We start from the raw sequence: 14,105 nt of genomic DNA on the forward strand, positions 1-14,105 counted from the left end.
AAATTTTTCATATAGTCTGCAATTTGGTGTTGGCTCATTTTAAGATTTTACAAATGGCAACAATATTTACGAAAATAGTTCCCTTCACAAAAACTTGTCGCTCGATGGTATTCGAACTTTCTGTTGTGATAGTGAAAGTCTTGTGATAATGAAAGGACACAAAAGGGGTACTTGCTTGAAGCAAGTCTATAGTGAGAAGTTCCTGAAAAATGCGAAATTGGCAACACCAAAGTTGCTGAACATGTCACTGTGATCTAAAAACAATGTGTTGCTTGCCAATCCTTGTTTCAAGTTTGTCGCTGCTTGTGTGCTGTCTGTTGTAAATCACTGTTAATCCTTTAAAGATGAGGCGCATCAATACCTGAACAAATGTTTTATTTTCTTCTAAGTCTGCAAAACACATTGAGAATAAGCATAACCAATGAAAAGAACAAAATATTTTGCAGAAACTTTTCAGCAAGAGTGGGAAGAAACACCAGAGGAGACTTGAAGTTGGCTTCACCCCAAGCCACCTATGGCTTCGTTTGAAATTTGTACACACAGCTATAGTCATATGTGAACCAGAGTGTGTACATTCCATTTGTATCCGAGGCATGTGCCCAGGGAAAGCTCATGAAAGTTCATAGCTTGGCAGGTGTGCTACCGAATTTATGAAGGCTTTTAGTTATTAGTGAATCATTTCATTTCTTTTTGTTATTTTTTTTCTTCTTTCTGTTTTGGCATGTTTCCAAAAAAATTTTGATGCCTTTTTTCCAATAGTGTGGGTGCTCCTTGCTTGTGCACTCCCTAAGAAAAATGAGTGCGTTGCTGTTGACTGTTTCTTTGCTGGCCTTGCAGCTGTAGTAGTGATAAAGCCTGTAATTAACGTTTTGCTTTTTCAGCATCAGTTGCTTTATGCATTTTATTAAAGTATGCAGTGTTCTTTCTGATACATTTTATATGCCTATGTGTCTACGTTCAATCTTTCTTGTCTTCTGTGCACTTGTTTGCCATGCTATTCATGAGCACTGGGAAGTGGGTCTCCATTTTGCCTGCTTGGGGGCAGGAGTGTTTGCTTTGTGCTCGAGAAGATTGAGGTCACATTCCGAGTTCCAGTTTGGAAGCCAAAGTGGAAATGGGATTGGTGGAAAAAATCCTTTAGCCTACTTTTGAAATCTTGTAGCAGGACTTCAAGTGGCAGTGGCTGCCATTAGTAAACTCGTGGTACTTTTGGCTTACTGATTTCAGACCCTAAGTGCTATAACGAAACATGCAAAGGTTTAGCTGACTACATTAACTCGCAACCAACCTCAGCACAGCCTTGTCATGGAAATACATAGCAAAATTACTAAAGAGCCTGTTGCTCTACTAGCATTCTAAAAAGGCAGTAGCCGTTGTCATCCTTTAAAGTTGTTTTGTTCAACCGATGATGAGACATTTTTACGGCACCTTCAGTGTCAAAATAACAGTTGACTGAGCAGAAACTTTTGAGCTGTATGTATATTTGCATTACATAGTGCATTTGAGCTACTTTAACCTAGGTATATTTTTATTCCACAAGAGTTTTTTGTGTGACCCTGTACCATTCGTGTCAAGATGTTACTGTTATGTGACACGAAAATTTTTTAACTTCGAAGCTTTCCTTCTTAAAAAAACCAGCATGGGTTTTCTTGGTAGCTTCATGCTATCTTCATGCCATTTCTAGGGGGATAACAAATTTTCCTTTTCATGAAATATCCTCTGTCTTGCAGATTCCTGCAGAACTGGGAAATACAATGTAATGATTTGTTTTGCTCAAATCTATTCTTTTCTTGTCATCCGCCATTCAAGGCTGGCTGATCCTGGCCACCCTAGAATGCCGAATTCTGGCCAGCAGTGCGGCTCAGACCACTGGTGAAGCGTAAAAACCAATAGCATTGGAATATCATCGCTACGTCATCCAGGCCCTGATTTGCCTTGTAATTCAACACATACGAGATTCCAGATTTCCCCCAAGCAATCTGCCATATAAGTGTGGCAGGGGATTCCCTGCAATTCTTCACTACAATTGGCATGCAGAGGTCGTGCTGGTTTGTCGTTTGTACTGTGACAGCCGCTGCCAAAACCTGTGTGAAAAGCTGTTTGTCAACTTGCCCGAGTTGGTGCACCTGCTTTTATTCTATCGTGGCTTGGTCAGCCCGTTGGAACAATGACATGTCCCTCACAAATGTGGAGATGGTCCTGTTCAGTCTTTGATTCCAAAATAAAAAAAAGGGGGCCTGTTTGGCTCTTTTTGTGCTGTTCACTGTGCACGTCATGCAGGTATATATATATATATTTTTACACTACTGCAGTCTTTTGCATCTCGACCTTGTGCACTTGCCTGTTCTCATCCCATGTGTCCCCTTTTTGCATAAAAGAATGTTGGAGCTCCTGGAGCTGACTAATGGGGTTGGCCTCTGTTACCAGTTTTTTACAGATGGTGCCCGGATAGAAGCCGGCTTTCGCAAGTATTTCTACCGCGCATCTTCCAGTCAAAAGGAGGACTCCCACGAGATCATCGTTTGCCATGCAAACGTAATTCGATACTGGATATGCAGGTGTGTGTGTGTGCGATGCTTTCCTAAAGCATGTGATTGTTTAGCATCCGTTTTAAGATATATTTTAGTTACCTGTAACTCCATGCAGGGACTGAAGAGCTGTAATAATCTGTTGTTGATCACAGCCTCTTTGTTGCTCTGGGGCAATAAACCCTGTCACTTAATCAGCTGTTCACTTGTAGCTGTAGCTGTGCACTCAAGACTACTTGTAATTCGATACTGGATATGCAGGTGTGTGTGTGTGCGACGCTTTCCGAAAGCATGTGATTGTTCAGCATCCATTTTAAGATATATTTTAGTTACCTGTAACTCCATGCAGGGACTGAAGAGCTGTAGCAATCTGTTGTTGATCACAGCCTCTTTGTTGCTCTGGGGCAATAAACCCTGTCACTTAATCAGCTGTTCACTTGTAGCTGTAGCTGTGCACTCAAGACTACTTGTAATTCGATACTGGATATGCAGGTGTGTGTGTGTGCGATGCTTTCCGAAAGCATGTGATTGTTTAGCATCCATTTTAAGATATATTTTAGTTACCTGTAACTCCATGCAGGGACTGAAGAGCTGTAGCAATCTGTTGTTGATCACAGCCTCTTTGTTGCTCTGGGGCAATAAACCCTGTCACTTAATCAGCCGTTCACTTGTAGCTGTAGCTGTGCACTCAAGACTACTTGTAAATCGATACTGGATATGCAGATGTGTGTGTGTGCGATGCTTTCCTAAAGCATGTGATTGTTTAGCATCCATTTTAAGATATATTTTAGTTACCTGTAACTCCATGCAGGGACTGAAGAGCTGTAGCAATCTGTTGTTGATCACAGCCTCTTTGTTGCTCTGGGGCAATAAACCCTGTCACTTAATCAGCCGTTCACTTGTAGCTGTAGCTGTGCACTCAAGACTACTTGTAATTATCCCAAATATAGCCATTTCCTAATTATAATGACGGGATATTTATTGCCCTACACCAGGGGTTCTCTCTCTTCAAGCGTGTTGGTCTCTGGGAACCCTGCTAAGCTTCATGAAGTGCCCCCCCCCCCCCTTCATGCGCGCATTATCCATTCGTGTCATTTGTGTTACATTTACATGCAATAAATTCAAAAGCAATGACATTAAAAAAATGTATTTCTCTGACATGATACATTTGTTGCAAAATGCAACTGAACTCACTTTGCTTGCTCCAACAAGTGATGCGAGGCTCAGTTTCACTCTTGGCCAGCCTGATGTCAGCTGCCGGAATTAGCTGATTCCTATGCTTGTTTTTCAGATAAGTTAGTGCTTAAGAATGCCTGTTCACAGGCATATGTTGTTTCAAATGGCACCAGCATGTCCACTGCCTTACCAAACAGATGTGGGAACAAAGTAGCAGCCTCCATTCAGAAGGCAACACCCACCACTGGCAACCAAATTTCTCTTTAAGGGGGGACCTGGGTCCCGGATAAAAACAGTTTTGTTATTGACTCTAGACACATGAAATTTTCAGAAAATATTCAAACTTGTTCGCTGATGACAAATATGCAGTTAGTTATTTTCTAAGTCAGTCCAAAAAGTTGCTATTATTTTTGTGTTATAAATATGGGCTGTGACGTCCAAAAAATGTACTGCAGCAAGAGAACTAAAATTAACGCGTATTTTCCTGAATGTTCAAGTAGTGCAAGTTTGCGTTTTATTGATTATACCCATATTTTAGCTGAAGTTATGAAATTATAAAGTTGCAACTTTGCAAATGTGAATTTTTGTTGATTTCTACATAATTTCAAGATGTTTCAGTGTCCTAGAATACTATATGATAGCTTTTGTGAACTTTCTGACTGTCTAGCATTCAGGCAAGAAAGAAATAGAGACAGAAGGGGAAAGGCAGGGAGGTTAACCAGAGGGGAAGATGTGGTTTGCTACCCTACTCTGGGGAAAGAAATCAAGAGGATTGAATGAGTGCAGGAACACAGTGCTGCTCCCAAAATTTTAGACTTTGAAAAATTATTTTTTGAAAAAAAAAATGCAGTAAATTCAAGAGAGAGTAAAAATTACATTTTATGCTACAAAACCATTTAACTTGCCTCTGAAGCAGCGTTGAAGGCTCATTTTGGCAGGAAAGCAAGCTGCAAATATGTTCTTTCAAGCAAGACAAAGATCGCCTGGCTATGATAGACGGTTTTGGAATGGCGAATGACGCAAAATGGGTCATTTCAGCGCTTTTCATGGGCAAAACTGAGCATTTCATAGGACAGATATAGTGTTTTCTTCCACAACAACATGTCAGTTTGGGCTAGCTTGTTGTCAGCAGGTGCGCTTTGATATGGGGATTAGAAAAATAACAGAAATGGAAAATCAATGTTTTAGTAATTTTTTTTGTCTCCAAGACCCATGTGCCTCCTAAGGGCATTGTTAGCCCGGAGGTCTAAAAACTCATTTTCAATTTCAACATTTTCACTGATCCTGCATTAACCTAGAAAAGAGATGCGATCCACTCTTCATTTTGAATATCAGGAAGGTAGCCAGCTAGGTGAGCTCCAATAGTGCTTAGGTGAGTCATTATAATGAACCTGTCAGAACTGGATGGGGCATTGTGGGATTCAATGGAGCACAACCATTTAAGGGGACTGTAGTCTTCCTTGCTTACACGACTCATCCACCTTTGCAGCTTGCTACAGAAGGCTCATATTTTACCTGCTGCCGTTTTCAAAGTAGTATGTTTACCTTGTAGGCTCTTAAGCAGCACCCATGTCCCTGCATAGCACCTTGAAAATGCGAATGGCTTTAGGTTTCGATTTTATAGAATTTGTAGTCCTCACTACATGATTCATCACAACTGTGAGCCCTGCACTAAGCTCCTTTGAAGCCAGAGCTTCCCTATGAATCATGCAGTGAGTGAACGTAATGTTGTTATTGACCTGCCTTATCAGTGCAATGAACCCTTTCACTTTCCCTGTCGTCGCCCTGGCACTGTCAATGCAAACAGTGATGCATTTACTCCAGGAAAGTTCTCTGGAAAGAAAAAAAGACTCATTCACTGCATCAAAAATGTCCTTTCCAGTAGTTGTAGCATTCAGCTCGATGCAGCACAGCAACTCTTCCATAACTATATTGCCAGCCAGATATCTCACCAAAGTCACCAATTAGGTTAGCCTGCAACGTCACAGCTTTCTTCCATGGCAATTGCTAATTTCGGAGATTGCTTGATGCATTTGATTACTTGGGCTTCCACATTCAAAGCCATTTCACAGATGTGTCAGTTGTATAATTAGAACTTGGCACTTGCTGCAATTTCTTCATGTGCTCTTCCCCGATCAATGTTTTCACGCCATCCTGAGTGCAAGTCACAGTGAGGTCCTCGCATATTGTATGTGGTTTCAGCCGTTTCTCTATCCTGTAACTTAACAGGTACGATAATTTCATCTTGCTCATTTACGTTGCAGAAATCTGGAACGAAAGATATTACAGATTCTTTATACTTGCCACAGCCCAAAACATCTACTTTCGGTACTTCAAATAAAAAAAAAAGAAGCTTCTCACCTCTTTGAGTGAATCCATTTTTCAAGTGAAGCTTGTGTACGCTAGCCTGCGCCGGCGATGCAACGCTAAAGCTCCGGTTCCAGCAGTGGCTCGCCGGCGCTGGAGCGAGAGTCATCAGGCACGGTGCCAGCTGCGTAGGCGCGCGCTCATGCCACGCGCACAGCCAATCAGAGCCGTTTCGCTTCCGCCGGGGAGGGAAAGGGCAGGAAGGAGCTTCGCGTGCGCTGCGCCCGCTTCATTTCGTTCACTTCGTTTTCGGAAAACTAATGGGACGGCCGCGCATTGTGCGTAACCCTGAACTACAGGCAGCTCTCGCCGAGTGTCGACAGGAGATCGCCTGTGAAAGGGCTCATCGTCAACGGGCCGATACCTACGGTACAAGCCGCTGAAGCTGCGGTACTCAGGCAAAGCCGAGCAGATCACCTGAGCTTCCCTTGGTCACGGTCAAGTTACTGCACAAGAAATATAACCGTCAAACACAAGGTGCTCCCAGGACACGCTTCGCTTACCCCCATTTTCCGGTAGGGGAAGGGTCGACGATTTTTTGAGCTTCCAGCTGTTGCTTCTTTTCTTTGCAAGTAATTGAGTATCCAAACCTTGAATGATGGGGGCTTCATGGGGAGGTGACGAGAGCACTTTTCTGGGTTCATGCAGCTGTTTGCCAAGGCTTCGTAACAGTAACAAATAACACACTGTGGGTTTGCTCCAGTTTCTGTAAATCCGTACTGCAAGAAACGTTCGGAGTGCGTTCAAAGTTTGGCCTTCTTGCTCATGATGAACATTGCATAATCATGTCGAGAAGGCTGAGCAGAGTGTCTAGACGCAGCCTGCAACATGTATGGGGCTGACGGTGGTAGTGGACAGGCTACCGTAGAACAGAGGCTAGGCTTAGCATGCAACATGTTTGAGGCCAGCAGTGGTGGTGGACAGGCTATTTTGACGGTGACGTGCCACCCACGTGGTGCAAACTGGGTACAATCATCATGAGCAAAGAGAAGACAACATTGCACCGAAGGCAGGCTGAGAAAGAATGACAGTTTTCAGTGCATATCGCATGGGGACACTTGTAACATTTCATCACAAGAGGTCTTAGAATTAGTGCCAACTCCACTTTGAGTATTCTTTTATTTCTTGAAGCGCTGCTCTGAGGCTGCACACTCCATCGCAGCAAAGTGAGTTCAGCGAACGCACTCGATGGAAAGCGCCACTAACAGCGAAGTACACTCGTTCGAAGTGTCATTAAATTTACCCTACACGCCTGTTGCGGCGCCAACAAATGCTAATGTTACTAGAACCAACTGTGTAGCACTGCTCCGTGTATTTCTCTTTTTTTTTTTACTCCTCCGATGTATACGCAAGTGTGCACGCTAGTGGCACAAATGGAAGAAATGTGCATGGGGGTAAGTTGCGGCCTCCGAGATTCAACTGCAAGAGCTTGGTCGTGCTGCCCGTTTTCGGAGGCTAGGTGGCTACCAGCTGCTGGTTCATTTATGGCGCTGTTCGTGCATTTCTGTTACACACTTTGATGTGCTTTTTGACACTCTGGCAGGGGTAATGGGGGTTCCTTACATCGAGCGCACCTCGTGTTCGCCGTCTTAGCGACTTAGCTGGAAACAGTATCTTCCTCTTCTTGTGTTGATCCAGTGTCGGCATTGTCTTCGTCACTACTAGAATCTTGCTCACGCACTTTATTCCCAATGTCTTCGTTGGTGAGCTCCGCGGTTGTAGTCGCCGCGCTGTCGCTGTCAACGTAATCGTCGAAGGTCACCGCGGTGTCTACGGGGAGCTTCTCGGTAAGCTCACTCCACAGTTCTGTGTTGAGCTCCTTTGTGTCCTCGCAGTCTTGTGGCGTAGGTGCAGCCTTTAAAGGGCCTGCCTTTCGCCAGCAGTTGCTGATTGTGCTTGCCTTGACGTTTCGCCATGACCCTGTAAGAATTTCTGCAGTTTGACGGATGTTGACCTGTGTGGGCAGCTTCAGTCAAACATTGATCAGGAGGCTCTGCACTAGACGCTTCCGAAATTCGGCCTTCACACATCTGATGATGCCCTGGTCCAAAGGTTAGAGCAAAGAAGTACAATTCGGGGGCATAAATTCAAGTTGCACATTGCCCAATCACACGTTCACGATATGTGTCGAGCATGTCAACGATGAGAAGAATTTCACTGTGTCGTCGAGCTGCAGCAGCCTTGAGTGAACAATTCTCGCTTCATCCACGCTTTTTTGTTGGCTCGGTAGTCGCAAGGTGACGAGACAACGTTTTTCAAGCAACGCGGTATAGCAGAATTGCCAACAACTAGCGGCTTGAGTTTTTCCGTGCCCGTAGAGTTGCAGTAGAACAGAACCGATATGCGGAGGCATGATTTCTTTCTGCCCTTACACCTGTCACCTTTGAAGTTCATTGTTTTACCAGGCTATAACTGATAAAAGAATGCCGTTTCGTCGTTGTTGAAAATGTCGTCTGGAGAGATAGACTCCATGATCTCTTGAAAGTGCCCGTTCCGCCAGTCAACTGCGCTCTCGGTATCTGCTGCTTTTTTTTCACCACAAGCAACCTGCCACGCAATGCCATTCCTTTGCCGGAAGCGGTAAAGCCATCCGGCACTTGCATCGAAACCAGAGATGTCCAAGGCAGCTGTGAACTGTAGCGCCTTTTCTTGAATAATAGGGCTTGACAAGGGCACATCATGTTGTCTGGCATCCTTAAACCACGTGAGGACATCGTCGTTGACATTCTGGTAGTTGCCAAGCCGCAGGCGTTTTCTTGAGGGAGCCAGCTGTGACTCTTGACGCAATTTCATGATCTTTTCCCGATCGTTGAGCAACGTTGCCATTGCTGACGGTGGGATATCACGCTCCCTGCACAAGTCGACTTGCTTTCTTCCAGCATTCAGCTGCATCAAGATTTCCACTTTTTTTTTGAGCGAAAACTGACGTCGCTTCTTTTTAACGCGGGGGCCAGGAGAACTCATTGTCAGCAAAGCGAACGCACAACGCAATCACAGCACCGATAACTTCGCATCTCCTGCCAATCGCTATCAACGTGGTGACGCTAGGCCTACGACGTAGTAGGAGAGTCCGAACCACCATTTTCATCCTCATCATCAACACTTTTCTCTCTTTCGAGCTTAGGAATGGCGCAAAAGATTTATGATACAGACATAATGGACAGGACAGACGCTATCCTGTCCATCATGTCTATGTTATAAATCTTTTGCGCCATTCTTAAGCTCTAATGATGTACCGAATAGCCCAGCAGCGAGTTTTATCTCTTTCTCTTCTTACTCCCATTTCTCTTACCTGCTGTGGTGGCATAGCGGCTGTGGCATTGCAATACTAAGCCAGAGGGTGCGGGAGCGAATCCCAGCTGTGGCGGCCGCATTTCACTGGTACTGGTGGTGAAATGCAATAACACCCGTGTACCATTCATCGGGGGCACATTAAGGAACCCCAGGTGTCCAGAATTAATGCGGAGTCCCTCACTACGGCATGCCTCATAATCAAGTCGTAGTTCTGGCACATAATACTCCAGAAATTAATTAAAAGAGAAATTTCTCTTCCCCAATGTTGGTCAGATCTTTGATTCAGGCTAACATCTAAGCTTTGATATTATATAAAACATCTCTCTCTCTCTCTCTCTCTTTCACTATGACCACCAGTGCAAAAAATATGTGCATCTTTGCTTTTGTGCGCAGGGCACTGCAGTTTCCTCCCGAGGCGTGGTCGCGCATCTCTCTGGCCAACTGCAGCATCTCTGTTGTGAGGATCCCTCCCTCGGGCCGAGTGTCCGTGCGGTCACTTGGCGACACGGGCCACTTCCCTAGGGAAATGATTACGACCACCTAGCCTCTTGGCCAGTTAGGACCGTAGTTATTCGCGCTTATGTTTTTGAGGCTCCATTGCTTTTGCACCTGATATAAGTATACGAAGCAGACTCATAGTTTTTATACGTTCTTATTTTTTCGGACCGCCAAGTCGCTTATTGTAATTTATGCACATCTTAGTGATGACGCTTGACTGTACAATTCTGTTGGAAATGCATTTTCCACAATAAAATAGGCTCGAATATGCATGTGTAGTCTTGTGATTTAAGATATTTGTCGGCGTTGCCCATTTCCTGGTGATCGTGTAAAGACTGTGTCACTAGTGCTTGAGAAGTTTTATTTTCCTTAGTTCACCCAGGACAAGTACCAGAGTGTGCAAAAATGGTTTTATAAGAAACGTCAGTTGCATGCTCTACTTGCAAATTGTCTTTAAAACAGCACTCCTCATATATAAACACCAGTGAATGCTTAGCTTAAACCAATTCACACATCGTGCGAAACCAGAATTTTTTTTTTCATATGTAATTTGAAGAGGAAGTTGTTACTTGCTGGGTCACGCATTCATGCAAGTGTGTGCACCCATATTCATCGGAATTGAAAACCGGCGACGTCGTTGTGCTTTCTTTGCGTCTGAGGTTAAAGGAAGCAAAGGTGATGTGACAAACATATCTTGGCAAAAAATCGGACAACAGCCTGCAGCATCACCTTTAAGTGTAGGAATGCATAAGAACTATCTAGAGGCACACCAGTCTTGAGTCAGAACCGAAGATGCATTGTGACCATGTTGTCAAGTGTACAGAAAGGTGGCTGTTGCTTCATGCATAATGCCTCAAGAAGTTTTTACAGTGGCAGGTAAAGCATGTGTAAAATAGACACCCAATGCCAGACCATGCAAACTGGTTCCTGTTCTCCTTCACTTCTTTTTCCTCTTTCCCCTTGTCCTGTATTGCCAAGCTTGTGCTTCCACTTCAATACACAAGCTTCACATTTCAGAATTTATGCAGCTGGTTGTAAGCACAACCATACTGTTGCGGTGATCAGAGCGAAGATAAGAAGGGAAGCTGCTGATGTATGGTACATAGATTAGTCTAATGTCCTGTGTGCAACTGTTGCAATCAGCATTTGCCCGGCAAATCAACAGACTCTGAGACAGCTAAGGGACATTATTGCTTTTCAAGTCTGTTCTTAATACCAACTGGTATGTTACGAATGTCAAAAAAGTTTGTTGGATGAAAGTGTCGCCATGCAAGTGGAGAAAGTAAGTCTCCTCATGTTACTTGTCGTAAAAACAATTTTAACCGGTTGGCTACCAAACATTGCGTGTGCTGCATGGCCCTCCATCTCAAGTAGTTTTTACTCGTACAGGTGCTACGGAAAATTCCATTCACAGGTCCATGATGTAATGCTCTACAGTAATAAACTCTGAAAGAATGTGAAGTTTCATTCATGATATGCAGCATCACCTTTAAGTTTAGGACCCTAACTGCCAGTTAGATTCATTTTTGTGCGACATGTGGAAAGCAGTGCACGCTCACCTGCAGTCACTTTCTTTTTCCTTGTTACACTGTACACTTGCACTGCTCCGTTTAGCAAAATCTGATGCGGTGTAAATACACCCACTGCACTGCTTCAAGGCGCATAGGTTTCTGATGTGGGCATCTAGAGCCATCTATTGACATTTGTCAACATGTGCAGTGTATATTGGCTGTTGCACCATATAAGGATAGCTTTTTGAACCGACAAAACCTTCCACCCGATGAATCACCTGCTTTGGCAATCTAGCTCCCGTTCTTATGCCCGGCGTTTTGGCGTCTCTGGCAGCCACTTGGTTAGTTAACCCAAGCATAGAGATGAGGCTGGTATGTACGCAGTTCTGCAACCTGAATTTTCATGTAAACTCAGGTTATCTAAATGCAAGTGGTTGCTTTCCTTGTCTGCAACAATGCAACGGTCTCAATAAAATTGGTGTCAATTTTCACAAGAGCCGATGGCATTTGTGCACATGCCTAAATCATTTTTTACTTCATTGTTTCAAAGTTAATGTGCATATTAAGTGTGAAGAACATGATAGCTCTTCCACTTAGTGCTGGAGATTAGTGCAAAATTAAGAGGAAGAAATTTGAGGATGAGATTAGCAGCACTCCTCATGTTCGATGGGCAATAACCACCTGCATAATGAAGTGTGCAATGGGAGGTCTGTCCAAGCTTCACCATAACCACAGCACCATTCAAAAAGTTGCAGTTCATTTCAGAAGAAATTAAGCGAAACCACAAGGCAAACATCTTGCACATGTTTTATTATCAAATTTCAAAAAAAAAAGAAAGAACATGCCATGAACAGCAGCACCTGCAAGTCAAATGCTAACAGTACACTTGTTTGTTGCGTACTGCTCTTATGTAATGGTAGAAACAGTTGAAATCCCACCGTTTGACATGGACTAGAAAAATTGCTAAATTTCATGCATTTGCCCATACACCTCTCCACAATTGCTGCAGGGCTTCAAAATAGCAAGGACAAATACCCTTGCAAGGTTAAACGAAACCTTTAGCCCTGATTAGGGCTCTATCTAAATACATGGGAAAGGACAAATTTTTTCTCAGCAGCCACTGCACGTAATTTAATAGGTTTGGCGTATTTAAAAGAAAAAGTTAGAATCTAGCGACTGTCGCAAGTGGATTTTTGATTTGGGTTGCAGATTATTAAAAATTAGTACTAAAATTGCAAAATTGCAATTTTTCCATGTAAAATGGAAAATTATCATGTTTGCAATGCTGTAACTGAGCAGTAAAAAGCAATAACATTCTGTAAATTTCACCTCTTAATACTACATCAAAAGTGGACAAAATTGATGTATTATACACTGCTCTGAAATATGCCGTTAATATGACAGTGCAGTCGATCCCAGATATATCGAACTCGAAGGAAATCGCGAAATTGTTTGATATATTGATAATTTTATATATAAAATATGACTATCAGAAACGTACGTATTAGATATCTCAGCATGTCTCTGACAGTTTTAAAGGTAGAAATAGACGCATTGCGGAAGCAAACTAGCCTGTATGGATACGTACCGTGCTGCCATCAGCGCACTTGTAATGCGAATCGCACGTGGATGTGCCTGGCCGCGTGGCCATTACGATAACTGCCATTTAAACGGCCGATCGTCATACATACGTGGGCAATGAGCCAGGCGGACTGTTGTGCTGGTTTTCGGAACCGACTTTGTGTTAGAACAAATCGTCCACGCTTCTCGACCGTCGCGGGTCTCTTGCGTGCCACTCATTGCACTCGTGACGCTTTGCAGCCATTGCGTACACCCTTGTTCTCAGCATTTCACCTCTGGCCTCTGCATCGGTGACTGCCGACACTACACACACACTGTTAGCTTCGAAAGTGCCATTCAGCTTTTTAGAACATTCAAGGCCGTTCCCACCTGACATGTAACTGTGCGTGCATGAATGAAATGCGTTCCGCATGGACCCGTGAATCGCACAGCAACGACTCTTGTGCGCCATCTCTTGCCGTGAAGATGTGGATGTGGCGTGCGGTGGTTTTGGTAAATTCAAACTAATGTAAAGATCCGTCCAAGTGGAGGTTGGAGTCGGGTTAATTTTGGTCGCCCGCGGAAACCTAGAATGCCGTTCGCAGAGAGCCTTTGTCTACAAGAAGACAAACGCGGCGGCACAGCATCCAGTTCGGCAAAGACTGAGTGTCATCCACGCTTTCTTGCAGAACGCATATCAGACTGGAAGGCCTTTTGCATTCTTAAAGCAGAGTAGCGATCTGCTCTTGCCGATAATGAATGGCTGCAGTTTGCACGAGCCATCCATATGCGCCGCGGGCTAAACTGGAGCAAACTGCTCATTTTTGCTCCATGGCTGGTACTGCCCTTCAGATTCAATATCTTGTTTGACAGCATTTGCCATAACAGTGCCATTTCAAATTTGTCAGCTATAAATATTTACGCCGACGCGAGAAGTGATCACGTATTTGTTAAGAGAAGCGCATTTGCAGGGGCACGGCACAGCGTTTGATTTAGCGAATGTGTTGGTGAACGGGAGTACGATGTACGCGTAGTACGGCAGTATACTTTTGCATGGGATTTTCAAGGGATTTTAACAACTGTTCGATATAGACAATAATTCAATATATCCGGCATCGACTGTATATGGCATTAGCAGGACTCTTGTAAACATTGTAACAAATTCACTTAA

General features: G+C 43.8%; 2 protein-coding genes across 5 annotated transcripts in view; one reads left to right on the forward strand and one right to left on the reverse strand.

Moving 5' to 3' along the window:
* LOC119446513 (serine/threonine-protein phosphatase PGAM5, mitochondrial) overlaps positions 1-10,545 on the forward strand; it is a 47,314-nt gene extending 36,769 nt beyond the window's left edge. For 2 of the 4 annotated variants that reach the window (XM_049664195.1, XM_049664194.1), the window contains exons 4-5: positions 2,428-2,558; positions 9,759-10,545. In XM_049664195.1, coding sequence (XP_049520152.1) covers positions 2,428-2,558; positions 9,759-9,909 — 282 coding nt within the window. In that variant the 3' untranslated portion in view covers positions 9,910-10,545. The remainder of the gene's footprint in view (positions 1-2,427; positions 2,559-9,758) is intronic. The other 2 variants (XM_049664193.1, XM_037710959.2) reach the window with 2 other exon arrangements.
* LOC119446517 (neprilysin-1) overlaps positions 1-14,105 on the reverse strand; it is a 60,483-nt gene that overhangs the window by 17,896 nt on the left and 28,482 nt on the right. The window lies entirely within an intron of this gene.

This window comes from Dermacentor silvarum, chromosome 3 (assembly GCF_013339745.2).
Source record: "Dermacentor silvarum isolate Dsil-2018 chromosome 3, BIME_Dsil_1.4, whole genome shotgun sequence".
NCBI lineage: Eukaryota > Metazoa > Arthropoda > Arachnida > Ixodida > Ixodidae > Dermacentor > Dermacentor silvarum.